The sequence below is a fragment of the Nycticebus coucang genome, chromosome 7 (genome assembly GCF_027406575.1).
Source record: "Nycticebus coucang isolate mNycCou1 chromosome 7, mNycCou1.pri, whole genome shotgun sequence".
Taxonomy (NCBI): Eukaryota; Metazoa; Chordata; class Mammalia; order Primates; family Lorisidae; genus Nycticebus; species Nycticebus coucang.
The window spans coordinates 54,378,964-54,405,222 of record NC_069786.1 but is presented as its reverse complement, the minus strand read 5'-3'; the positions used below and the strand labels follow the sequence as shown (position 1 = coordinate 54,405,222).

The 26,259-nt window shown below is 41.1% G+C and overlaps 1 protein-coding gene across 1 annotated transcript; it reads right to left on the bottom strand.

The window, feature by feature from the left end:
• Positions 1-383: 383 nt before the first annotated feature.
• On the bottom strand, positions 384-25,884 carry DAPL1 (death associated protein like 1). Its single transcript, XM_053597455.1, has 4 exons — positions 25,771-25,884; positions 11,679-11,766; positions 9,270-9,330; positions 384-649 (listed from the first exon to the last, which is right to left on the bottom strand). Exons 1-4 carry the CDS (start codon positions 25,826-25,828, stop codon positions 533-535), a joined length of 324 nt encoding a protein of 107 aa, XP_053453430.1. The 5' UTR covers positions 25,829-25,884; the 3' UTR covers positions 384-532.
• Between the last annotated feature and the right edge of the window lie 375 nt (positions 25,885-26,259).

Sequence of the window (26,259 nt, the reverse complement as noted above, 5' to 3'; positions counted from 1 at the left end):
TGATCACTTGACCAAAGAGAATATATTTGTTATCAGGTTATTTATTTACTTATTTTTATTCCCCTCACTATACCTTCAAAGCAAACTACATATTTATGTGGGAAACTGGAAAAGACTTCTCCTCAGTTGAAAACTTGAATTTCCTAAGGCAAATAAATGGAAAGAATCACTCCTTACCTTTGCATAGGATATTGGTCTTTGCCAAACCCAGGCTAGTCCTTTCCAACCCCTGCCTTCAAGGAGAACTCAGTGTGGGTGAAGCAACTTAGGGAGCCGGAGTGGAATACTCTTGTATTCCGGAGTCTCTGCTCATTCTACAGAATTACATATGTAAATGTCAATGGGATCCAACCTGGACCAAACAGAGGCAAAGGAACACAATGGATTTTCAGTTTTGGATGGTTTATTATCTAAAGTCAAAGGGAGGTTACGAAAGCTGTTTTCACTAGGCCTATGGAAAGCTCTTGCCCTTTGTGCTAAGCTGTCAGATGTTCCAGGCAATAGGCCAGCCGGCTGTGTTTTACGTCCTGGCTTAACATTTCCGAGGCTGCTGAATAATGTAGATCCTCCTCAGCGGAGCGGCCTTCTCCAGGGCAGGTGTGGGTTTTTGATGTGCCATGTGCACTGTTGCTGGAAATTTATGATTGAGCTAAAGGTGAGAAAGGAAGAAAAAATAAGCATATTGGATCTTTTGGCTCATAAAATATTAAAGTAATAGAAAGGAATACAGTCGGTCAGGGGAATGTCACATTTTTGTTTATTTCTTTGATAATAGCCTCTTTTTTCCCATGCCACTTCTGGCCCTGATCCATGAAAGTATATGTTAACCTGGGTTTCTATTGTTAACTTGTCTTTAATTTTTCAAATTTTGAAGTGACATTTTAAAAAGTAGAAATGGTTAATTTATCTGCATCTGCCCTCTGTAATATTTGCAATTATTCTGGCATTAGTATGCATATGGGATCACTGTGTTCTAAGAAGGCGAGGGGGATATTCGGAGAAGGTCCAGAGAGGAGCAAACCCTCAACTGTCAAAACAGCAACAACAACAACAAAAAGAACCTTTGAAAGAAGTTAGAAAGAGTTAGGGTTAATAGGTCTGAGTAGGTGAAATTATCATTTTTTTAGGTCAAAAATGGTGTGATATGGGCTGTTCCATACAGTTCAATCTAAATGGCATGGTGAAGGGAAGATTGAGGAATGACTTACTGGCTTTAGGTAACAAAAGTTCTCATCTCCACAGAAGCCATCTATGAGGAAACAAGCTTACATAGATTTAAACTAACACAAACTGAGACTTCATGACAAAAAGAGAAATTTCATATGGGACTACGAGACCTTATGGAATTTACATGAAGGGTAGGTCAAGACTCAGAACATGTTCAGTGCTGCTGAACACTTCAGATAATATAGTTTTTCCATGAGAATTTGGACCCAGTGACCTCTTGAGTCCATTCTAGTTCTTGATTTCCAAGCTCACTGCTATGGTGTAAAGATAGCAAAGGACATTTCCTTTAACCACCAGAAGCCAGGCCTCAGCTTACGAGGAATTTTAACTTAACCACCATGGAACTCAGACGTCTTTGCCTTGACGCTCAAATTAAACAAAAGGGGAGATAAACTGTTCATGACCCCCAGTGTCACATTGTTTATGGTTTGTTTGGGCTCTTCTAAGCCAGGGAAAACATATGTGGCTTACATCTCTTCTCAAATATCCCTGCCCAAGCCCTAGGCACACAACAGTCCCTTTCATGTGAAACTGGACTCCAAAAAGTCCTTTTAATTGGTCCTAAAAAATTAAACACACTGGAAGAATATGCACTGAAGTGTTAGCAATGGCTGTCTCTGGGGGATAGAATTATGGGCGGTTCCTTCTCTTTGTCTTTGCCTTACTTATCGGTATTTTTCTAATTTTTTTTTTCCTTTTACAATGAGCAGGTACAAGTTATTGTACAATTAAGGTCAAGGATGAATTCTGCTGCCATTCTAGCAGAATGGAAAAAACATAACCGGTATTTATCATAAATGTTGCTTCAGGATCTAAAAAAGAGCTAATGACTTTTTTTTTTTCAGATCCATTATCATCAGACCACATGACATGCATTTTACAGGAAAGGGCAGGGTGCTTTGTTTTGTTTCTCTTTTAATGTTAGAACCAGAAAAAAATGTAAGAGGTCACTGACTTTAGTAGTTTGCCTCCAGCCTGGGTGTCTTTAGTCACAACTAAAACAGATGGATTATTTCGGGTTAGCATTAAATCACATTGAAGAGACTGCAGGTAGGGAGATTTATTTGGCAAGTTACTTAAGGTCAAATGCAAGGTAGAAGAGGGTGAGAAAGGAAATAAATAAATAACTCAGATATGATAGAAATCTAGGCAATTAGCCAAGGCAAGGGAGGGCAGGATGACAAGTTGGAACTGGAAGGGAGAAAGCCACATGTGGCTCGGGGTTCTGAAACTGTGAGGGAGATGATGGGCGGAGGTGGGGGGGGGCAAGGAGAACAGGGTGTTAGAGCACACTTACTGCTCAGCTCCAGGGTGGTCTCTATGGGTTAGGGGGTACCTTGTTTTGGTCCTTTTAAAAAATTATGGTAAAATATGCAAAACATAACATTTGCCATTTGAACCATTTTTAAGTGTATGCCCAGTTCAGTGGTGCTAAGTTGACCCACATTGTTGTACAGCAATCACCACCGTCCATCTCCAGAACTTTTTCATCCTCCCAATCTGAAACTTGGTAACCATTGAATAAGAACTCTCTATTCCCTCCTGCTCCCAGTCCTTGGCCACCTCCATTCCTCCTTCTGTCTCTATGGATCTGACTATACCTGGTATCAGTGGAATTACACAACACTTGGCCCTTTGTGTTGGGCTTATTTCACTTAGCAAAAAATCTTCAAGGTTTATTAATGTTACAGATGTATCAGAATTTCCTCCCTTTCTAAGGCTAAAACATATTTTGTTGTATGTCTATACCATGTTTTCTTTATCTGTTCATCCATCAGTGAACACCCATGGGGCTGTTTCCACCTTTTGGCTATTATGACTAATGCTGCTATGAACATTGGTGTACAAGTATCTATTCGAGTTTCTGTACCCAGAAGTGGAAATGCTGGACCCTTTGGCAAGTCTGTTCAACTTCCTGAGGAAGCGCCATATTGTCTTCCACAGCAGCTGCCCCGTTTTGGACTCCCCTCAGCAGTGCACAAGGGTGAGGGGTTACATTTTAACGAAGGCATTTAGACTATGTTCTGAAAGTGCAGCTCAGCTATTTCTGGGGAGAGGAATGCCACAGGTTAGAATGACTGGGACACTGGGTCAGCCCCTGAGGCCTGTTGGCCATCTGTGAGTTGGTTGGGAAATTTCAAGGGAAGAAAATAAAATCAACAGGATTAAGAAGGAAGTGGAAATTATCCTGGTAAAGGTAACAGCCTTAGATAGACGTCCCTAACTGTTAAGCTGTAAGCGAATGGTCTGAGGGCACCCATAGCAGGATTTTATAGCGACTCTTGAAATACGATGACAGGAGAATTGAGTTCTCTTTCTCATATTCCTGCTTTTCAGTCAGGAGCATCCTGCCGTAAAAGGGCTTGGGGTTGTGGGTGGAGAATCTGCAAAGAGTCTGTCACCAGAAATGATGAAACTGTAAATAAAATGGTCAACCCTTAGATGCATTAATTCTTTGCTGTAGATTTTTATATTGATGAAGATAGGGAGATTATATTTCCACGTCCAAACTAGAAATACCTAGAAATAGCTTTCCAGAGTATAATCTACAACCAGCTGTATTTTAGCCTGACGTTTTAACTTTGGGGAAGCTGTGGAATGTTCATCATTAGTCTTTGCAAAATGATAGTGTTTGCAGAATGAAAGGTGTTTCTTGTCTGATTCATTAGGGTCAGAGAATCTAGGGTAACCTCATGGGAAAAAAGAATTCAAGAGCAGTATGTGCATAAGGATTATGCGTTGGGGCAAGATATTGAACCTGGAAACTAGATTAATAGAAACTCCCACATTGAGAATTTACCTTCATCTTATGTAGACATGACCTCAGAACATATATTTTTAGTTTCAGAAAAAAAGCAAAAGAATTGTGGCAAAGGTCTTTATGACTGCAGCTGTGAAAGAAATTCTAGATGCAAGAAAATCAGCTGCAGGTTTGTTTCAGAGCCTGGAGTTGGGTAGTATTCGCAGACCGGCAGCTCTTTCATTCATCTTTCCAGGGTGTTCACTTTCAACTCCAATGTTGGCACTTAAATTTCCACACCCTGTTAAGCAAAGTGCTTAAAACAGAACATTCAGCTTCTGTCAATGAAATTCAAGGATACTTCTACAGTGATGTTAATCTACAGAACAAGAGAAACCTTTTAAAATTTGCAGATGCCTTTGATAGTTTTCTTTCCCTCAGGCTCACCTTTCACTTACATCTCACTGATTTTGCCAGTGGTGACCCCAAGTCTGGTAGCTTGAAGAAAGGAGCCCTAACTTTAACCAGGCTTCGACACCCCACCGCCACCCTCTGCCCCATAACCCAGCCCCATTATATAATGTTTTAATTGGATACTTTTATGTTCTGAGAAGCTTCACAACTATCACCAAATTTAACTTCCACAAATGTCCAGAGAATTGATATATTTGCCTGTATCATTCTCTTTCCCTCTCTGCCTTAGTTCTTTTCTTTTTTTTTTTTAGACGTAAGTGAATGAACAACCATAAATCCCAGAGTAGCTGCATGACATCTTGAAGGTCAAATCACCTGTAAGTAGTGGGTGGACCTTGCTGTAAGACTAGGTCGCCCAGATTTTTAGCCTAGAGAGCTTTCAGGTTACATAAGCTGTTTTCTGTTGGAATGCCATGTCATGTTGGCCCCAGGGAAGCAAAGTTCTGTTATTAATTTAGAGCTTCAAGAGGTGGAGAAGGCTGGCTGAAGAGGTAGGCAGGGGAGGAGGAATGGGGGTGGTGAGAGAAAGAAGTCTACCTGGAGGGGAGAGGTGAGGAAATAGTGGGAATGGAAATTTTAGGCTGCTTCTTACTTAGATTTGTATGATTCCAAGTCTTTGAGGGTTGTCTTCAGTCTCCCAAATCATAAACCCTCTGTTGGTTTTAAAGTAAGGTATCCAGGGTGGCGCCTGTGGCTCAAGGAGTAGGGCGCCGGTCCCATATGCCAGAGGTGGTGGGTTCAAACCCAGCCCTGGCCAAAAACCACGAAAAAAAATAAAAAAATAAATAAAATAAATAAAAAAAATAAAGTAAGGTATCCATAGAGGAACAACATATAGAGAGAAATTTCTGCCATGATTGAGAGGTTGAGGAGACTAGGTGGATAAGAGTTTAGATGCTTAAGTTCTTAAAACAGGTATGAGAAATAACATGGGTTCTTGGGGGGTAGATATAACTGTAGCTAAGGGTGTGAACAAATGTCATTAGACGTGGAGGATACGGCCCTAGTTCTGCTATTGCACTTCTTCTCTAACTGTGTAGTGTTAGGTTTCTGTGACAGTGTATAGTGTGGGGAGAATCATTGTAATGCAGGAAGAATACACCAAAAGATATTTATATCTGTTTCTCTAAATCTCTTATATATCTTGCATTTTTTGCATCAGTCTATATAGTTTATGCAACATTGTTTTTCATTTTTAAAAATCAAAGTATAATGTATCCACTATAAATAGAACTGCCCCATCATTCCCTCAAATTCCCTCCCATCATTTTGTGATCACCCTCTCCTCACACTCCCTACTCCTGATAACCACTGATCTCAGCACACATTTAAGTGGTCAATAGAGCTCAAACCCAGGGTGACTTATTTTATTTTATTTTTTGAGATAGAGTTTCAGTATTTCACTCTTGGTAGAGTACCGTGGCGTCACAGATTACGCAACCTCAAAATCTTGGAGAATCACTCTGAAGTGATTCTCTTGCCTCAGCCTCCCAAGTAGCTGGGACTGCAGGTGCAGATTGACTTTTATTATGAAATCCTACTACGCTTCAGGTTGAATTATGGATTCAGGGGAGATTTTTCTTAGCCTTAGGGAAACACACAGATCCAACAACATTCATATTTGAGATAGTTACTTAATTTTGGGATGTATTTTTATTGCTTGTTCCTTATCCATGCCTGGGATTAGAAGCTAAAATTACTGGGGGAAAACAGTATTAAGAATTTTGCTAATATTATTAATATATAACTTCATTTAATTCTCATTGTATCCCTGTGAAATAGAGCTAGTAATCACATCCTCCTTTGCAGATGACTTAAGTGAAGAAACCTGCCCAAGGAGACACCACTAGTGAATGACAGAGCCAGCCCAGGAACCAGGCAGTTGATGCTGAGACCAGGACCTGCTCTCCTAACCAGTATCTGTGCAGCCTGAGCCAAAGCCCTACTCCAGTAGAAGTAGAGTGTTAAAAGTATTCCATTTATTTATTCATTCATTCATTTATTTTTTTGAGACAGAGTCTCACTCTGTTGCAGCAACCTCAAATTCCTGGGTTCAGGTGATTCTCCCTCCTCAGCCTCCTGAATAGCTGGGACTACAGGTACCACAATGCCTGGCTAATTTTTCTATTTTTAGTAGAGGCAGAGTCTCGCTCTTGCGCAGGCTGGTCTTGAATTCCTGAGCTCAAGCAATCCACCTGCCTCAGCCTCCCAGAGTGCTAGGAATACAGGCGTGAGCCACTGCACCTGGCCCTAAAAGTATTTTTTTTTTCTAAAGGCAAAAGATTTATAGGATCTGAAGAGAAAAAACAGAATATAAAAGTAGTTTTTCAAAAAATAGGTACAATTACTGCTAAAAATATTTCTAACAGCACACCATCTTAATGTTCTCTTATGGTTTTCAAATACAACTTATTATTACTAGCTCCCTGGTGGTCTAGTGGCTAGGATTCAGCGCTTTCACCACAACTTATTATTACTATTTGTTTATTATTAATGCTTTATATCTGAAATAAAGAAGAGGTATTTTATTTTCATTTTTATTATTTTGTATAGTTTTTTGGCCAGGGCTGGGTTTGAACCCACCACCTCTGGCATATGGGGCCGGCACCCTACTCCTTTGAGCCACAGGTGCTGCCAAGAAGAGGTATTTTTAAAATAAAAAGAGAAAGAACTTTCTGTATGTGTGTCTACAAAACAGAGTGTGGACCCCGGCAGCATACCTGATCCGCAGCTGTACAGCACGGTCAATCTTTATTGATGATTCCTTTTCAGCGTTTTGTTTGGAGTTAACATATATCCTATGGGTACCCATCTATTCTATCCAGTTCCGCTGAAAACTGTGGGTATTCTCTTGCCTGAGGAACAGAGGTTTAGTGGCAGAAGCACCGGAGCATGAGATGCAGGAGTGGGCAGCTTGTGTTACCCCCAGTCCCGTCTCTGAAGCCAGGAGGGCAGAGAGTCATTTATGACCTCATCCCAGATCTAGATGAGTGGGAGAACCAAGTCCCCCACGGTAGCAGGCTCTGTGGGGGCAGCTCATCACCAGTGATGATGCCTCAGTGCAGTCTGTCCTGTGACATCAGGGGCTTTAGACACACCTTTACGTCACTGCCACAAAACCCATGCTACTAACCCTCACAGTGCATTCCTCTTCCTTGGATGAGGAAGCCGAGGCACAGGAAAAGTCACTTGCCTAAGGTCATACAGATAGTGGGTGATGGAGCCAGTGTCCCTGGGTACCCAGGGACCCAGAGGCCAGCTGCACAGTTTCTCCTTGAATCTTTTTCAAAGGGCCTAATGGTCCTCAGGCCGTTATTTTGCAAGTAATAGTAGGTCTTCCTTTCACAGAGGATGCTTAGTCCTGTCTCTTCAATAAATGTGGGAATAGCAGAAAGAGTGGTGCTTTATTACCCTGAGTATAATGTAGAAAAAGGGCCCTCACTCCGCTTACCTGCAAAATTTAAACACAAACTATTGAATCCAAAAAACCAAACCACTGTCTACTTGTCAATTTCTTCTTCTTTTTTTTTTTTTTATAGAAGGGATCTTGCACTGTTGCCCAGGTTAGAATGTGGTGGTACCATCATAGCTAACTGCAGCCATGAACTCCTAGGCTCAATCAATTCTCTTGCCTTAGCCTCCCAAGTCCCAAGTAGCTGGGACTATACCACCATATCCAGCTAATTTTCAGTTCTTTTTTTGTAGAGATGGGGGTCTCATGGAGTGGTGCTCTGTGGCTCAAGGAGTAGAGCACCAGCTCCATATACCAGAGGTGGTGGGTTCAAACCCAGCCCCGGCCAAAAACAGCAACAACAACAAAAACAACAACAACAACAACAAAAGAGATGGGGTCTCACTATGTTGCCCAAGCTTGTTTTGAACTCCTTGCCTCAAGGGACGCTCCTACCTTGGCCTCCCAAAGTGCTGGGATTACAGGTGAATCACGTGTGAACCACCATGCTCAGCCTTGGTAAGAGTTTTCTGAGTTTCTTGAGTTACTTTGAAGAAATTCAGGATATAGAAGTAAAAAATAGCAATGACCAACTATCTTTAGAAACAGACTTCACTGGATTAACCCAGCGGGTGCCCAGTCTTCCTACAGCCCTAAACAGTGCACTTCTCCACACTACCTTCACCTCAAATCAAATATCTCCTTATGGGAACACTGAAGCAGGAGGAAGGTCGGAAACTGTTGAATTCCCACTGCACAGGCTGCCTTTCCTGAAAACACACCAGTGTGTCCAGGAAATCTTCGGGATGGCTAAGCAAAGTTCTGCAAATTCAGCATTATGATTTTCACTTTATTTCCTATCTTATTTTTGGAATGGCTTATTAAATGGACACTTTAGGACTTTGGGAGAAAGCTTTTCTCACCTAAACCACAGATTCTTTCACAAGGACATCAAACCTCTGGGTTGGAAGAAACCTCAGGGGTCATCTGTTTATTTGCCTGGGCAACCTGGTGTGCTGGGTAAATATGGACTTGGAGCTGGGCGGGGTAGCTCACACCTGTAATCCTAGCACTCTGGAAGGCCGAGGCAGGTAGATTGCATGAGCTCACAGGATCAAAACCAGCCTGAGACAGAGTGAGACCTCATCTGTAAAAAAAAAAAAAAAAAAAAATCCAGGCATTGTGGTGGGTGCCTGTAGTCCCAGCTACCTGGGAGGCTGAGGCAAGATAATTGCTTAAGCCCAAGAGTTTGAGGTTGCTGTGAGCTATGACACCATGGTACTCTGCAGAGGGCAACAAAGTGAGATTCTCTGCCCCTCCCCCCCCCCAAAAAATCCTGACTTGGAGCATCATGTGATGGCGTCACCCACAGCTTACCTTCTCCACCGGGTCATTCAGGGCATCCAGCATCTGTATTTTGGCAACATTTGCAATGGCACTGCGAAGATGAAAAGAAACTTCAAACAGAGCTTGAAAACTTTCCCACTGAAGGGGCTAAATGATTTATACAGAAGTCTGTCTCCTTGACCCTTAAGCTTTCCCTCTGCTTGGCAATATCTAGAAGATAAAAATTCTGCCACCGTGTATCCACAGGCTACATACAACAAGCTCTGTAGGCCAAGTTTTATTACTTTAACTTTTCACTGACTATTTTTTATATGTATATAATGCACATATTATAAGTGTATAGCTTCGTGAAATAAATGAAGCTACTAGTCAAACCAGCTGCCCCTCAGGATAACCACTACTCTAACTTACAGCCCCATAAATTAGTTTTTACTGCTCTTGTCCTTCATAAATTGAAGCATCTACAGCGTGTACTCTTTTGTGTCTGGCTTCTTTATCTCAGGCCAAGTTATTTTGCAGGAGAGTTTCAATCAGGGCCAAGTCTGCAGTACAACGTCTTGAAGGAATTTCTGCACTTGGCATATTTTTTCCTATAGGTTAGTAGAAATTATTAGGAGGTGGACAGAGATGGATGATGTTTAGAAATTTATTTCGGATGACATATTTTTAAAGTGCTGTTTTCCCAGAAGATTGTCCAGGAAAATGAGGCCATCCTAGCCCATGGACATGCCCTCCTAGCCTATGGATATACCCTCCTAGGAGATGAAAACAGCAGAGGGGAAGGTAGGCAGAGATAATGGAGCTGAAACCTGGGCGTCTCTTACCGTGTCAGATCTCACAAGGCCCTGGGAGGAGCTCTAGTCATTTCCTAGTGGTAATTTTTGCTCATTTTTCTTTAAAATGTCTCCCAAATTCTATAAGCTTCAAGCCCCACATAAACTGTATTTGTCCCTGGTAATCAATGCAAGAGAGGAAACACTCTCTTGCTGTTTAAATTCTTCAGTGATCCAGTTCCCGTCTTTTAATGACTATTAGAAAGCAATTGAGTTTTTAAAGAGGGTTCCAGTCACATCTTTATTACTCTCTGGCCAACTCCTCTGCCCCCATTGTTCAGATGGTATTAGAATTAATAGTAAGTCCCCATTTTTCTTACAAGCAGAGAAATGAATGATCTGGCCACCCATTAGAAGTCATTTCCAAGGCAAGATTTTTTAGTTCCTGAGCCCCTGGCTCAGGCGTATTAGCCAGTACACCATAAATAGGGCTCATATTTGAGTCGGGTTTTAGCAACAGAATAAGCTCTCAAAAATTAATCAGCTTGCAATTCATCAACAGTCTGATATCATTTACAGAGTGCATTCACTATTCAAGGAACTGTCCTAGATGCTGGGTAAGAAGATAAATAATGTGTGACCTCCATTCCTGAGGACTTGCAGCTCTGCTTTCATCATGTGATGGTTATTTTCTGATATCAGAAAAAACAAATGGCTTGCTGCTAATGAGGCAAATCAGTATGTCATTCAAAAGTGGAGGAGGGAAATCCTTAAAAAAATTTCCTCCCCAGAAATTGCAAAGAAAATTTTCAAAATGATTTAAAAATAAGTTTACATAAAAGAGTAAAAGAAATTGCACAGTCTGTTTCCCTCCACATTCTCTTTCTGAGACTGGTGTCATTTAACCTGAAGGAGGTGCCTGGAGCACCTTCTGATCAACTCCTTTTGATTCACTCATCAGATGATTTATGGAAACCATCTGAAAATTAATAGTCTCTAAAGTGCTCTTCAATTGCGCTACTTACAGGAACCAGTTATGCATGTTTCTTTCTTTTTAAACCGCACTTGTTTTCCTTAACCAAGATTTAGAACTATTGGGCCATTTGGGCGTCTGATGCAGCCCACAGCTCTCTGCTGAGCTGGGAATAGTGCAGTGCGTCAAGGTTATGGCTGAAGGAGCTGGGAAGAGCCTGCCTCAGTCTCTACGTGCCTTCCGGCTATGCCAAATATAGGGGCCATTAGTTTCTAAATAATTGAGTGATGAACTTAAAACAAAAGAAGGCATTTATTTTTAATTCAGGAGATTTGCTTCAGCAGAAAGCATATTATGAGAACAAGACCGGCCTAAGGACAGCATCTTAAAGGCTGATCTGAAAATAGGATGTGCGTCAGGTGGATGCTTTTAGGACCATGCCTTTTAAGTACGAAGCTGCTGGGCTGGAAACAGGAGAAGAATGGGTGGAGGTCAGATGGGGGCCCAGAAACGGCCCTCCAGATGGCAGCCACCTACCCCTCCCCGCCACCCAAGTCACCACACATCATGCCCCTACCCTACCCTGGTTGGCTGCCTCCAAATGCATAGGAAGCTTTGTCCTAACATAACTTCTGAAAGTGTAGTCATTCCAAACATCTCAAGGTGATGAAGAAAAAATTAAGCAGTCCCTACCTTGTTTTCTCTAATGCTGGTTTTTTGGTATGTCTCTCCAAGACGCCAATTTCTTGTTTTTTGGAAATTCTCATTCCTCCAGCTTTTACTGTAAACAAATAAGCATCAATATGGAAGTGAGAACAGTGAGAGAAGCCTTGCTTTGTAATTCAAGGTATGAATATAGATTTGAAAAGAATTTTTGAACATATTTTTTAAGGATCTAAACTTTTCTCTAAAATAACACAAAAAGAAGCTTTTGGGGGGCATACAAGGTAGAAGGGCTGAGATCTACTCGTTTACGCTCAGAGAGGTAGAACCGGGGCTGAAACAGCAGCAGAAGGTTACACCTTAGATTTGGGGAGAATAGCAGCATACTCCCTTAGGCATTTCACTGCAGAGCATTTTTTCTTGTTATCAAACCAATTACGTTCTTCATGATAGCAACCAACAATTACAATGTGACCCTCTGTTTTCCCACAAGATTAAAGCTTATGTGTGGCTTGTTTTTTTTTTTTAAAAACCAAAGCTTTTAAAAGCCAGATTCTGAGAGATGAGCCAAAAGTCAGACCACGCAGTGATAGTAGGCATTTAATTCAACAGAGGTGGTTCTGATTGCACTGGTGAGACACCCTCCATCCCAGACCCCAACCCTCTAGTGCTGAGCAAACTCGGATGTTCTAATGAGTAATTAAACTGCATTAATAATCCTGTCATCCGAGAGATCAATTAGTGTTAATTAGGCTACAGATGACCTAACAGCAATTCAAGTGTTTAACAATGTCAGATGAAATCAACTTTTGAAAAGGAACAACACATTTTAGATAGCAAGTCAAAGCAAATACTTTTTTCTGTTCCCAGGAAATTTGCACATCTAAAATCTGACAAGCTCCAATGAGAACAAGCTAAATGGACATTGATTTGTTTGAACCTGTTAATTCTTTTTATAAAAATGCCAGATTGGCAATTTTCTAAAACCGTGTTCCAATAAAGAGAAAAATAAAGAGATCCTGTTGTATTTCTCAATGTTCTTGTGAATTGCCTTTTTATTGTTATTTAAAAGTTATCACTTGGTATTTTTTGGTTATATAATGCCTACATAAGGCACAACATTCAAAAGGCACCTCCCAGGTTATCTCCCCAGATATGGCTAATGTTACGTTTCCTATGTCGCCATCCAGTTATTCCATACATACACTTACGCATTATTATTTTTTTCAACTTTTTTTTGGTAGAGACAGAGTCTCACTTTATGGCCCTCGGTAGAGTGCCGTGGCATCACACAGCTCACAGCAACTTCCAACTCCTGGGCTTAAGCGATTCTCTTGCCTCAGCCTCCCGAGTAGCTGGGACTACAGGCGCCCGCCACAGCGCCCGGCTATTTTTTGGTTGCAGTTTGGCCGGGACCTGGTTTGAACCCGCCACCCTCGGTATGTGGGGCCGGCGCCTTACCGACTGAGCCACGGGCGCTGCCCTTACGCATTATTATTTTAAGGGTAGCATAGAATACACATTACTCTACACTGTTTGTATCTTTTCTTCACTTAGGCATATATTTTGGAGAAGTTCCATGTCTGTATCTATATCTATGTCTTTCTTTTTAACATCTATTTTAAATTTGGGTCTTATGAACATCCCATGTTCACACTTAACCCGTCCCTTAATGTTAGAGGTTTCAGATGTTTCTAATCCATTGCTATCACAAACATGTTGTAGTGAATATCTGTTTATATATATATATATATATAAATGTGTACAAGTAAAACTACATCTGTGGGATAAATTCCTAACCCTGATCTCGTTGGTTCTTAAGACTGTATACATTTGGAATTTTGTTAAATCTTGCCACATTGCTCTTCAGACAGGCTGAGCAAGTTTACACTCTCACCAGCGAGGATGACAGCAACCATTTCCTGATACGCTGGCAAAATGTGAGCTAGGATCATTTGGTTTTGCCACCAATAAATGAAAAAAATAAAAATAAAAGAAGGCATCTCATTTTTTTTTCTGAAAACTTTATTGTTGGGAATTCATTGAGGGTACAAGATGTGTCACACACTGAGACCCCCCCTCCTTCTCTCTCTCTCTCTGCTCTCCCCCCCACTGTGTCATTAATTATCATTAATTGTCATCACATCAAGATTGAATACCCAGGATTCATACTTCTTCATTGTTGTGATGCTTTATAATGTGGAATAATGTGTTCCACTTCCATGCAGGTTAATACAAATGCTGTAAAGTCTCCATTTTTTTAATGGCTGAATAGCATTCCATGGTATACAAGCACCACAGCTTGTTAATCCCTTCCTGGCTTGGGGGGCATTTAGGCTGTTTCCACATTTTGGCGATTGTAAATTGAGCTGTGATAAACAGTCTAGTACAAGTGTCCTTATGATAAAATAATTTTTTTTTTTTTTGTAGAGACAGAGTCTCACTTTATCACCCTCGGTAGAGTGCCGTGGCCTCACACAGCTCACAGCAACTTCCAACTCCTGGGCTTAAGCAATTCTCTTGCCTCAGCCTCCCGAGTAGCTGGGACTTACAGGCGCCCGCCACAACACCTGGCTATTTTTTTGTTGCAGTTCAGCCTGGGCTGGGTTTGAACCCGCCACCCTCGGTATATGGGGCTGGCACCTTACCGAATGAGCCACAGGTGCTGCCCCGATAAAAGAATTTTTTTCCTTCTGGATAGATGCCCAATAATGGGATTGCAGGATCAAATGGGAGGTCCAGTTTGAGTTCTTGGAGGTTTCTCAGGAATCTCATTGTTTTAATTTGTATTTCTCCTTTTTGTATTTAAGCTTGAGCTTATTTCTGTGCTTTAGCAGCTATTTGTATTTCTTGTCCATTAGCTGTTCAAATCCTTTGTCCATTTTGTTTCTGTTGATTGCTAGCCTTTCCTATCTTTTTCTTATTGATTTATAGGAGCTCTTTGTCCATGAGATACATTGCAAATATATTTTATTGTACCAGTTACTGCTTTTGGACTTTATGGATAATGCTTTTGCTATGCAGAAATGTGCTACTTTCATGTGACATTATCAATCTCTTACAGGTTTTGTATCACTAAGGAAATCTCATGTTTTATGGACACTCCTCATGTTTTCTTGTAGAACTTTTTTTTTTTTTTGTAAAGACAGAGTCTCACTTTATGGCCCTTGGTAGAGTGCCGTGGCCTCACATAGCTCACAGCAACCTCCAACTCCTGGGCTTAAGCCATTCTCTTGCCTCAGCCTCCCGAGTAGCTGGGACTACAGGCGCCCGCCACAACGCCCGGCTATTTTTTGGTTGCAGTTTGGTCGGGGCCGGGTTTGAACCTGCCACCCTCAGTATATGGGGCCGGCGCCTTACCGACTGAGCCACAGGTGCCGCCCTCTTGTAGAACTTTAATGACTTAATTTTGTAGTCAGTCTTTGATGACATATTTAGATCCTAAATCCTTCTTGAATGCATTTTGTGGAGTCATGTGGAGAGACAAGATTTTTTTCAAATGATCTCAATAAAATTGAAAAATCCATCTTTTCAGCTAAGTGGCATAGTTCATGCCCATTAATTCTGGTGCTTTGGAAGGCCAGGGGAGGAGGATTGCTTGGGGTCAGGAGTTTGAGAGCAGCCTGGGCAACATAGAGAAATACTGTTTCAACACAATTAAAAAAAATTAGCTGGATACTGTGGCATGTGCTGTAGTCCCAGTTACTTGGGAGGCTGAGACAGAAGCAATATTTGAGCCTAGGAGCTCAGGGTTGCAGTGAGCTATGTCACACCACTGCCCTCCAGCCTGGGCGAGAGAACGAGACCCTATCTCTAAGAAAAAAACATCCATCTTTTCTTTATTAACTTGAAATGCCCCCCTCTGTTGTACATACAAATGTATGTGTATATGTCTATGTATACATATACGTATATATTTGGTAACACTTCTGGACTACTATTCCATCATTCTGATAGTTCTTATGCCAGTACAAGATTATTTTAATTATTGCAGCCTGATAATATAGTTTAATATCGCCTTTATTATATTTCCTTTGCAGAATTTTATACTAGTAAAATTATTTTTAGCTTTCCACATAAACTTTAATTTGTATTTCAAAATATTAAGGGGGTACAAAGTTTTTGTTGCATGGATAGCTTTATAATGCTGTAGTCAGGGATTGCAGGATAAGTGTGCCCATCACCCAAATAGTGCTCATGGTACCTGTTAGGTGGGTTTTTACCCCTCTTCTCCCTTCCCACATGAACTTCAGACTCAGTTTGTCCATTTCCTCTTTAAAATCTTGTTGGTACATTTTTTTTTTGTAAGTCAAAAATGTATTTAATACACCCAACCCACCAAACATCATAGCTTAGCCCAGCCTCTTGTTGGTACATTTTTTAATGGTCTTGCCATTAAATTTATAGTTTTTTTAAAGGGGAAAATTCATCATTATGCTCCTCTCTCTTCAAGAACACAGTGTACTTTTCCATTGTTCATGGCTTCCTTTGGGTTCCTCAGTAACTTGTTTATTATTATGTTTATTTCCTAACATTTATCTTTGTTGTTGCTGCTGCTGTACATGGGGTCTACATTACCACTCTTAACAGATTGTTCTTATTATTTTAATGTTATTGATTTTATACCCAGGCCTATCTGTGTTCTCTTTTTTTTTTGAGACAGAGCCTCAAGCTGTTGCCCTAGGTAGAGTGCTGTGGCATCACAGCTCACAGCAACCTCAAAATCCTGGGCTCAAGCAATTCTCTTGCCTCTGCCTCCCAAGTAGCTGGGACTACAGGCGCCTGCCACAATGCCTGGCTATTTGCAGCTGTCATTGTTGTTTGGCGGGCCTGGGCTGGATTCAAACACGCCAGCTCAGGTGTATGTGGCTGGCGCCTTAGCCGCTTGAGCCACAGGCGCTGAGCCTCTGTGTTCTCTTTATACATATTTTGTTTTGTTTTGTTTTGAGACAATCTCACTTAGTCATCTTGGCTAGAGTGACATGATCATAGCTCACTGCAACCTCAAACTCCTGGGCTCAAGCAATCCTCCTGCCTTAGCCTCCTGAGCAGTTAAGACTACAGACACCCGCCACCATTCCTGGCTAATTTTTCCATTTTTTTTTTTATAGGATCTTAATCTTGCTCTGGCTGGTCTTGAACTCCTTCTCACCTCAGTCTACCAGAGTGCTAGGGTTGCAGGGGTGAGTCACTGCAGCTGGCCTTGTATTGTTGATAACAGCTTTTTTTAAAAAAATAGATTTTCTGAGCTTTTTCAGGGAAAAATTATATAACCTTCAAAAAAATAATATTGCCTCCTCTAGAATAATGTGAATTAGGGTGATGGTGGCATCTTTGCCTTCCTAATTTTTAAGGGCTTGCTTTTAGTGTTTCCCCATGAAGAATAATGAACCACCTGTACTTTGGTGGAGTTCTCTCTCACTCTCACACACACTCTGTATATTCATATACTCACATATATAGTTTTCATTATGTTAAGGAAATATCCTGCTGTTATTTCATTGGGCTTAAAAATGATCATAGATGTTTAATATTATCAAAAGCCTTTTCAGCATTCATAGATATAATCATATAGTTTTTCTCATTAACGTGCTTAATTATATTCATAGATATCTTACTATTGAATCAGTCTTTCATGCATGGCATAAACTCCATTTGATTGTTTGAAAAACCAAGTTTTACCAGAAACTGTATGCCCAGAAATTTGACAATGTGAAGGAAATGGATCAATATTTGGAATCACACGCTCTCCCTAGACTTAGCCAGGAAGAAATAGAGCTCCCAAACAGACCAATTACAAGCACTGAGATCAAAGAAACAATAAAAAATCTTCCAACCAAAAAATGCCCTGGTCCAGATGGCTTCACACCAGAATTCTATCGAACCTTCAAGGAAGAGCTTATTCCTGTACTGCAGAAATTATTCCAAAAAATTGAGGAAGAAGGAATCCTTCCCAACACATTCTATGAAGCAAACATCACCCTGATACCAAAAGCAGGAAAAGACCCAAGCAAAAAGGAGAATTTCAGACCAATCTCACTCATGAATATAGATGCAAAAATTCTCAACAAAATCCTAGCCAATAGATTACAGCTTATCATCAAAAAAATCATTCATCATGATCAAATAGGCTTCATCCCAGGGATGCAAGGCTGGTTTAACATATGCAGGTCCATAAATGTTATCCACCATATTAACAGAGGCAAAAATAAAGATCACATGATCCTCTCAATAGATGCAGAAAAAGCATTTGATAAAATCCAGCATCCTTTTCTAATTAGAACACTGAAGAGTATAGGCATAGGTGGCACATTTCTAAAACTGATTGAAGCTATCTATGACAAACCCACAGCTAGTATTTTACTGAATGGAGTTAAACTGAAAGCTTTTCCTCTTAGAACTGGAACCAGACAAGGTTGTCCTCTGTCACCTTTACTATTCAACATAGTGCTGGAAGTTCTTGCCAATACAATTAGGCAGGACAAGGAAATAAAGGGAATCCAAATGGGAGCAGAGGAGGTCAACCTCTCCCTCTTTGCTGACGACATGATCTTATACTTAGAGAACCCCAAAGACTCAACCACAAGACTCCTAGAAGTCATCAAAAAATACAGTAATGTTTCAGGATATAAAATCAATGTCCACAAGTCAGTAGCCTTTGTATACACCAATAACAGTCAAGATGAGAAGCTAATTAAGGACACAACTCCCTTCACCATAGTCTCAAAGAAAATGAAATACCTAGGAATATACCTAACGAAGGAGGTGAAGGACCTCTATAAAGAAAACTATGAAATCCTCAGAAAGGAAATAGCAGAGGATATTAACAAATGGAAGAACATACCATGCTCATGGATGGGAAGAATCAACATTGTTAAAATGTCTATACTTCCCAAAGCAATCTACCTATTCAATGCCATTCCTATCAAAATACCAACATCGTACTTTCAAGATTTGGAGAAAATGATTCTGCGTTTTGTATGGAACCGGAAAAACCCCCATATAGATAAGGCAGTTCTTAGTAATAAAAATAAAACTGGGGGCATCAGCATACCAGATTTTAGTCTGTACTACAAAGCCATAGTGGTCAAGACAGCATGGTTCTGGCACAAAAACAGAGACATAGACTCTTGGAATCGAATTGAAAACCAAGAAATGAAACTAACATCTTACAACCACCTCATCTTCGATAAACCAAACAAGAACATGCCTTGGGGGAAAGACTCCCTATTCAATAAATGGTGTTGGGAGAACTGGATGTCTACATGTAAAAGACTGAAACTGGACCCACACATTTCCCCACTCACAAAAATTGATTCAAAATGGATAAAGGACTTAAATTTAAGGCATGAAACAATAAAAATCCTCAAAGAAAGCATAGGAAAAACACTGGAAGATATCGGCCTGGGGAAACACTTCATGAAGAAGACTGCCATGGCAATTGCAATAACAACAAAAATAAACAAATGGGACTTCATTAAACTGAAAAGCTTCTGTACAGCTAAGGAGACAATAACCAAAGCAAAGAGACAACCTACACAATGGGAAAGGATATTTGCATATTTTGAATCAGACAAAAGCTTGATAACTAGGATCTATAGAGAACTCAAATTAATCCACATGATAAAAGCCAACAATCCCTTATATCAATGGGCAAGAGACATGAATAGAACCTTCTCTAAAGATGACAGACGAATGGCTAACAAACACATGAAAAAATGTTCATCATCTCTATATATTAGAGAAATGCAAATCAAAACAACCCTGAGATATCATCTAACCCCAGTGAGAATGGCCCACGTCACAAAATCTCAAAACTGCAGATGCTGGCGTGGATGTGGAGAGAAGGGAACACTTTTACACTGCTGGTGGGACTGCAAACTAGTACAACCTTTCTGGAAGGAAGTATGGAGAAACCTCAAAGCACTCAAGCTAGACCTCCCATTTGATCCTGCAATCCCATTACTGGGCATCTACCCAGAAGGAAAGAAATCCTTTTATCATAAGGACACTTGTACTAGACTGTTTATTGCAGCTCAATTTATAATCGCCAAAATGTGGAAACAGCCTAAATGCCCACCAACCCAGGAATGGATTAACAAGCTGTGGTATATGTATACCATGGAATACTATTCAGCCATTAAAAAAAATGGAGACTTTACATCCTTCGTATTAACCTGGATGGACGTGGAAGACATTATTCTTAGTAAAGCATCACAAGAATGGAGAAGCATGAATCCTATGTACTCAATTTTGATATGAGGACAATTAATGACAATTATGGTTATGGGGGGGGACAGAAAGAGGGAAGGAGGGAGGGAGGTGGGGCCTTGGTGTGTGTCACACTTTGTGGGGGCAAGACATGATTGCAAGAGGGACTTTGCCTAACAATTGCAATCAATGTAACCTGGCTTACTGTACCCTCAATGAATCCCCAACAATAAAAAAAAAAGAAAAACCAAGTTTTTCTTTTATTGATTTATCTATAAAATCTTTTAGTAGTATTGTGTAATGTTAGATGTGTAGGAAAGAAAATGCTGTCTTTATACGTAAACTGCTTTAAACATCTTCTGAATAGCCATAGAATACAGGTGAAATAAATCAAGGGGTGGGCTTTTTCAGAAAGAATGTTTGAGATGCATGTGCCTCTGTGTGTGTGGGGGGGTGTCTGCTCACAGTGCTGTTATCTACCCTACTAAGAGGAACCAAATGGGAGATCTACGGCTTATGGGGAATGGCCCTTCAATACCTCCCCCAACAGTATTTTTCATTTTCCTTATGACAAGTGCTTTTCAAACATGATGTGCTGTAATTATTTTGTTAGTGCTCCTTTTACCCTGATGCTATTGTTTATACACATTTTCTTCCACCTGGACTAATTATTATCACTAACTCTAGAAGCAAAATTGTAGTTACAAATGAGAAGACGTGTGGAATGCTGAGTTCTGTGTCACTCATTTGGAAGGACATGGACAATTTGAGACTCTCCAGAGGGGAGTGATCAGAGTACAGGAAACCTGGTCAGATCCCTCCTGAAGCAGCAGAAACCCAGGGAAGCTCAGGTGCCACCTTCAAAGAAGGGAAGGGCTGCCTGTGGGAGGAGGAGCAGTTTCCTGGTGAGGAACCATAAGGGATTGTCAGACATCGGCGACCTTGGGGAAGATACTTTAACTCCTCTCAGGTCTGAATACCTATTTCCATATCCTTCGAAAGGAAATACTGACTTCTTATTGTCAGAGTTGTTCTCAATCTAGAGAATAGAGGTAATGTAAGAACCTTGCGCATGGTAGGCAATCACTAATTAGTGGTGATTATTATTATTTATATTTATTTTATGCTTTTCCAGAGAGAAAATTAAGACCGAAGAACGGAAGTTCCAGAAAAACAGAGTCTGGCTGTACTGAACAATTGGGTTATTCAAAGTGAAATAGATTGCCTGAGTTCTTCACCCTTCAAAATATTAAAGTGAAGGAAAGAAGTTGACCTGTCGCAAATACCTAGGAAAATTTGGGGAAATTTAGTAATGTTGAACTAGGTAATCTCAATTATAAAGTCCTTATTGTGACTCCAGTTCTTTTCATCTACCTCCAGAAGGAAACCCATTTCTCTCTTTCGAAAGAGCATAGGGCACTTAATAGACACATAAATGTCAAAAGAAATAACTGTCCTCCCCCCCACCGCCACCTGTAAACATAGCAGTTCTTCATTATGAAAAGCAATAAAACAGAGACATTGGGGAGAATCATTAAACATCTCCCCAAAAGATTTCTACTTCCATCTAGTAGTCTCCAAATCCTTTCTGTTGGGGTTCTAACTCAGTGATTTTGGAAGCGTAAGAAAACCACATCTTGGATTTCCAGAACACTTTGAGGGACAAAGGGCTTGTACCAAACTGAGTAGCAAACTTGTTCTGGTGGGTCATCTCACTTGGTCACCCAGGGACAATGGAGAGAAGCAGAAGATGATATCCCCACACTATAGTTGGGTGCACTGAGGAGCTAAAGCTCTGACTACTTTGGGGTGACTGAACCAGATGGAACCTTCTTGAGGGAAGGTCATCTTCAAAGCTGTGCTGGGAATGCTGGTCACACTGGTCTCCTGGATCTAGGTGCGTCATCATTTAGAACTCAATACAATTGGGGTCTGGCCCAGTTTTACTTATGCCAGATGAGTCCAACTCAAGACACCTTTTCAAGGTTCATTGTATCCATTTAAATTCATAATCCTTTACACAGCTCCATGTTTGAGACTACATTGTATTTTGAACCTTCAAAGAAGGAAGCGTAGGAAGATCAACTGGAATTGGGCAAAATAATAAATCATCTGATTTAACATTTTAACAGGCCTTTGAGGACAAACATTTAAGGTAAGACTTTAGGTTCTTTCAATAAGTAAAACGAATTAGAGACAGAAAATGTAAAAAGGAGAGAAACTATCTTTTAGGTAGTTTCATTAGAAAATCTAAATTTATGTGGGGAAAATTAAGATTTTTTTTTTTTACTACCTTTGCATAAGAGTTTTACTCTTGTGGCTGCTTTTATGATTTACAGCTTTTCAAAAATAGGCTTTTTAGTTTAGAATTCTATGCAATAATTTTCCATTTAAGATTTTCCAGACATTTTGCACAGTTTTTGGTAGAGGGTAGTCAAGATAAAGACAAGCATGCAAAAAAAATTAGCCTTTGCCTTCAGTAATCCCTAGAGTGTGCTGAAAGGCAAAAAAGTTTGTACAAACTCTGCCTCGTGAGCGAGAACTTCTGTTTGAAGATTTTAATTAAAAGTTCACAAGTTTGCATAATGCTTAGTTTGCATTCACAGATGACTTATCAGAAAAGTTTAGGCTGCCAGTCAAGACTTTCTACGATGCTCAAGAGAATGTTGTGGGCAAAGAGAGAAGACTTTAGAGCAAGATGGCTTTGGCATGAGGCCTCCTTTATTTCCTACCCCAGATCCACCGTCCACTAGCTGTGCAGCTTTGGGCAAGTCACTCTGCCTCCCTGAACTTCCGTTTGTTTCTCTGTGAAGCATCATCCATCTGCAGGGCTGCTGTCTAGAGGTCTCTGAGCTGTACCAGGCACAGTCTGCATAGGGGAATGGCAGTTGTTCTTGCAGTCATCAAACCCTTGCTCCTGGGAAACGGGGCAGTGGGTCTTGGAGCCTCTCTCCTCCCTCTCCCAGTCTCATAGGTCTGTCTCTTTCCAACCTCCACTTGTGTTGATTTGAGCAGATGGAATTGAAAACTGAAGCCTTTCAGGTGTGTGTGTTTAAAAGACCATGGTCCTTACACAGTTATGGTCACTCCCCATTTTTTGCATTGGTTTTACACTTGGGCATATCCCCCTCCAAACTTGCCTCTCTCTTTAATGAGCCAGAAAACTTATATTCTCAGGATTCGGTGGTGACTCCTTTCATGGCTCTGATTCATTTGGCTTAAAGCAAATTAAAAAGAGCAGGAAATAGAGAAAAACTCATGAACTACTGCTCTGCATTCTGTTCATTATATATTTGTCTTCCAAGAATTACCTTGTACTCGCCCATTTTTGATGTTGCTGTTCATGTAATTGGGTCTTTCTTTCTTTTTTTTGAGACAAGAGTCTCACTCTGTTGCCCTGGGAGTGCTGTGGCGTCATGGCTCACAGCAACCTCAAATTCAAACTCCTGAGTTCAAGAGATCCTCTTGCCTCAGCCTCCAAAGTAGCTGGGACTATAGGTGCCTGCCACAATACCTGGCTATTTTTTGTTAGAAATGGTGTCTCACTCTTGCTCAGGCTGGTCTCAAACTGACCTCAAGCAATCCGTCTGCCTCCGCCTCCCATAGTGCTAGAATGACAGGCATGAGCCACTGTGCCCAACCCCAATGGGGTTCTTATAAGACTGAGAACAAGGCAAATCAAGAAACCAGAAAATGCAAAGCTATGCTCACCAGAGCCCAGCCCACCTCATGTTTAATGCAGTCTTGTTTCATGGCATAAATGTACAACCAGGGCTAACTGAAGTGCAATATATTATATTAATATACATGAAAGCAAAACCACCAAGCACTCTGCATGTAGGTTGGAAAAAGATACAACTGGCTATCTTCTGAGTGGTTTCTTTTTTAACTTGGATGGGATAGGTGAACATCTTTTCCATCGCATTCTCCTTCTGTTCTGACTATTCCAGTAGTGTCTAATCCAGCTGGAATATTAGGATGTCTCGAATGGGAAGGATAACTTCTGCTCCTGACAGCGATATGTTTTACTAGGCCTGCATTTTAAGGGTGTTAACATTCATGTGCCAGGTACTTTCCATAGGCTATCTCTTTTAGCCATCACAGCAACATTATGACATTGGTATTATTTATTGTACCCTGTTTCAGAGATGAGAAAACTGAGGCTCAGAGATGTGGAAAGAAAGTAAGGTTTAAACCCAGGTTTGTCTGATCCCAACCGCCATGTGACCTTCTCCGTCACATCACATCTACTTTCTGCTTTTAGGGATCTGAAGTATGCTTAAAAAAAATCAGGTGAAAATTTAATAGAATTTTGGCATCCAATTATTTTTTGTTCCATAAATAAAATTTTGAATCCCTGCAAACTGGTTTAGACTTAAAATATGTAGCAAGACAAGCTGAAGGATGAAGCTTCTTTGTTCCCTTGTGCTCAGTGGGGAAGCAAAAGTCTGCCTTCATCTCCATTCTAATTATCCAAAACCTCTTATCTGTAGTGTCACAGTTCATAATAATTAATTGTCATGCCAGAGGCAGTGTGACATGCTTGATGGAGTCATGGTGTGCTATGTACACAGAGTAATTAGCAATCATTAGTGGTGGGGACGGAAAGTTCCTGGTGGTTTCATTCAAACTTTCATTTGGTTACGTTTATCTCTGTGTTCTTTGTGCATAAATGTAGCTTAATAAATCAGGTTTTAGCTTAACTGTTTTATGAAGGATTGGAGTGGAAGTGAAGGGAAGAGAATGGTGTTCTTTTTGCTTTTATCTTTATCTTCGTAATGAATTTCTCTGCTAATAATTTGCATATATACTTCCTGGCCATTTGTTAGCATCATTACCTTTATATAGAAAGGATGTTAAAGATTACTAAATCCAATTACAAATACAAAAGGTCAGTAGCCTGTCAAAGGAGATCAGGGAACGCTGTGTCTCGAACTGCAAACTTGGGATTAGGAGTGGAAATTCTGACTCTTGAGCTGGGCTGCCCACAGAAAGCCTCCAACACTGCGATGGATGTTGATGCTGATGCTTTGTGGAGATTATACTTGCCATCCCCTTCTGCAGCAAAGATGATTGAAAGAACCTTGGCTGAGAGGTGCCAGAGAATTATACCAATAAATGTACTTTGTAAATGGAGAAAGGCAAGAACAAAGAGGTCAAGCTTCTGAGGTCTCTCTTACAGAAAAAGAAGGCAGTTGAAAGAATGTAAAACTGACTAAAAATAGGCCAGCATAGCTCAACCAATCTATATGAACATATGGTTAAGCACAATAAAATTAATTTCCATATTACAGAGAGTCAATATTAATAGTATACGTTTTTAAAAAAGACAACTGTGGATGTTTTGCAAAGCATCTTGACAGCCCCCTCCAGTCCTTGTGTCCTTATTAAAAAGTGCCTCTCAGCTTGTTGACAGGCAAACCACATCCCTGATCACAGGGCCTAACCCCAAAGCCTGAGGAGAGAGAGAAATGTGGTTACCGTCCTCTGTGTGGAAGCTGCTTTGCCTGGGTGCAGAGTCAGATGATGTATAGACATCTTGGGGAGAATGAGTCTCAGAGAGGAACCTTCGGGGAGGAAGGTTTCCATGGTAGCGAATCACCTTCCAGATGTGGATGTGTCTCTGCTGACCAACAGCCGGGAAGGGAAGGTGCAGCCCCTGTCCACGAGCACCTATTTCCTTATCTTCCCATCTATAGTTAGGTTTTAATTCAACTGGGGCCTGAGAAACCCCCAGGTGGCTTCATACACAAGAAGGATCAAGACATGGGGGAAGTCAGACTGTGTGATGTCAAAGTAAGTCTGGGCAGGTTGAGGGCCTCGTCTCTGCCGGGGCGCCCCTGCTAAAGGCTTTGATGGCAGAGAGGAGGCAGCAGCCCCTGGTGGGACAAAGGGCAGGTGGGCAGCCTACCTGCGGGAGGATGCCCCCCTTTCAGCGGGGAGAGCAGGTCTTGCACTTCATTTGCCATAGCGCGTGCCAGTGCCAGTGCCAGTGCCGGTGCTCTGGAGGCCAAGTGCCAGCTGTGGCCGCCCCACCACACCCGGCTTTATACGGGCAGGGGGCGGGGCCCCTTAAGGGCATTGCTGAGCAGCAACAGGCTCGTCCCTCAGCTGTCTGGGAACCTGCAGCTCCTTGGCAAGTTTCCTCTTAGAAGAAAACGTTCTTCTTCCTCCCTTCATCGTGGAAGGCAAGGTAGACATCGAAAGAGGACACTCTTATTTTCTTCCACAGGCGGAAAGGGAGAGGATGTAGCTCTGTGGAATTCTTTTTCTCTCCAACTCTCCATCCCTCAGGTGTGTAAAGTGCACTTGCAGAGTAACAGGCTTTTCTCATATGATGAGGAGGCAAGACAAGCTCTTAGCTTCAAGACATCAGCAGTCTTTCTGAAGAGACAAGTCT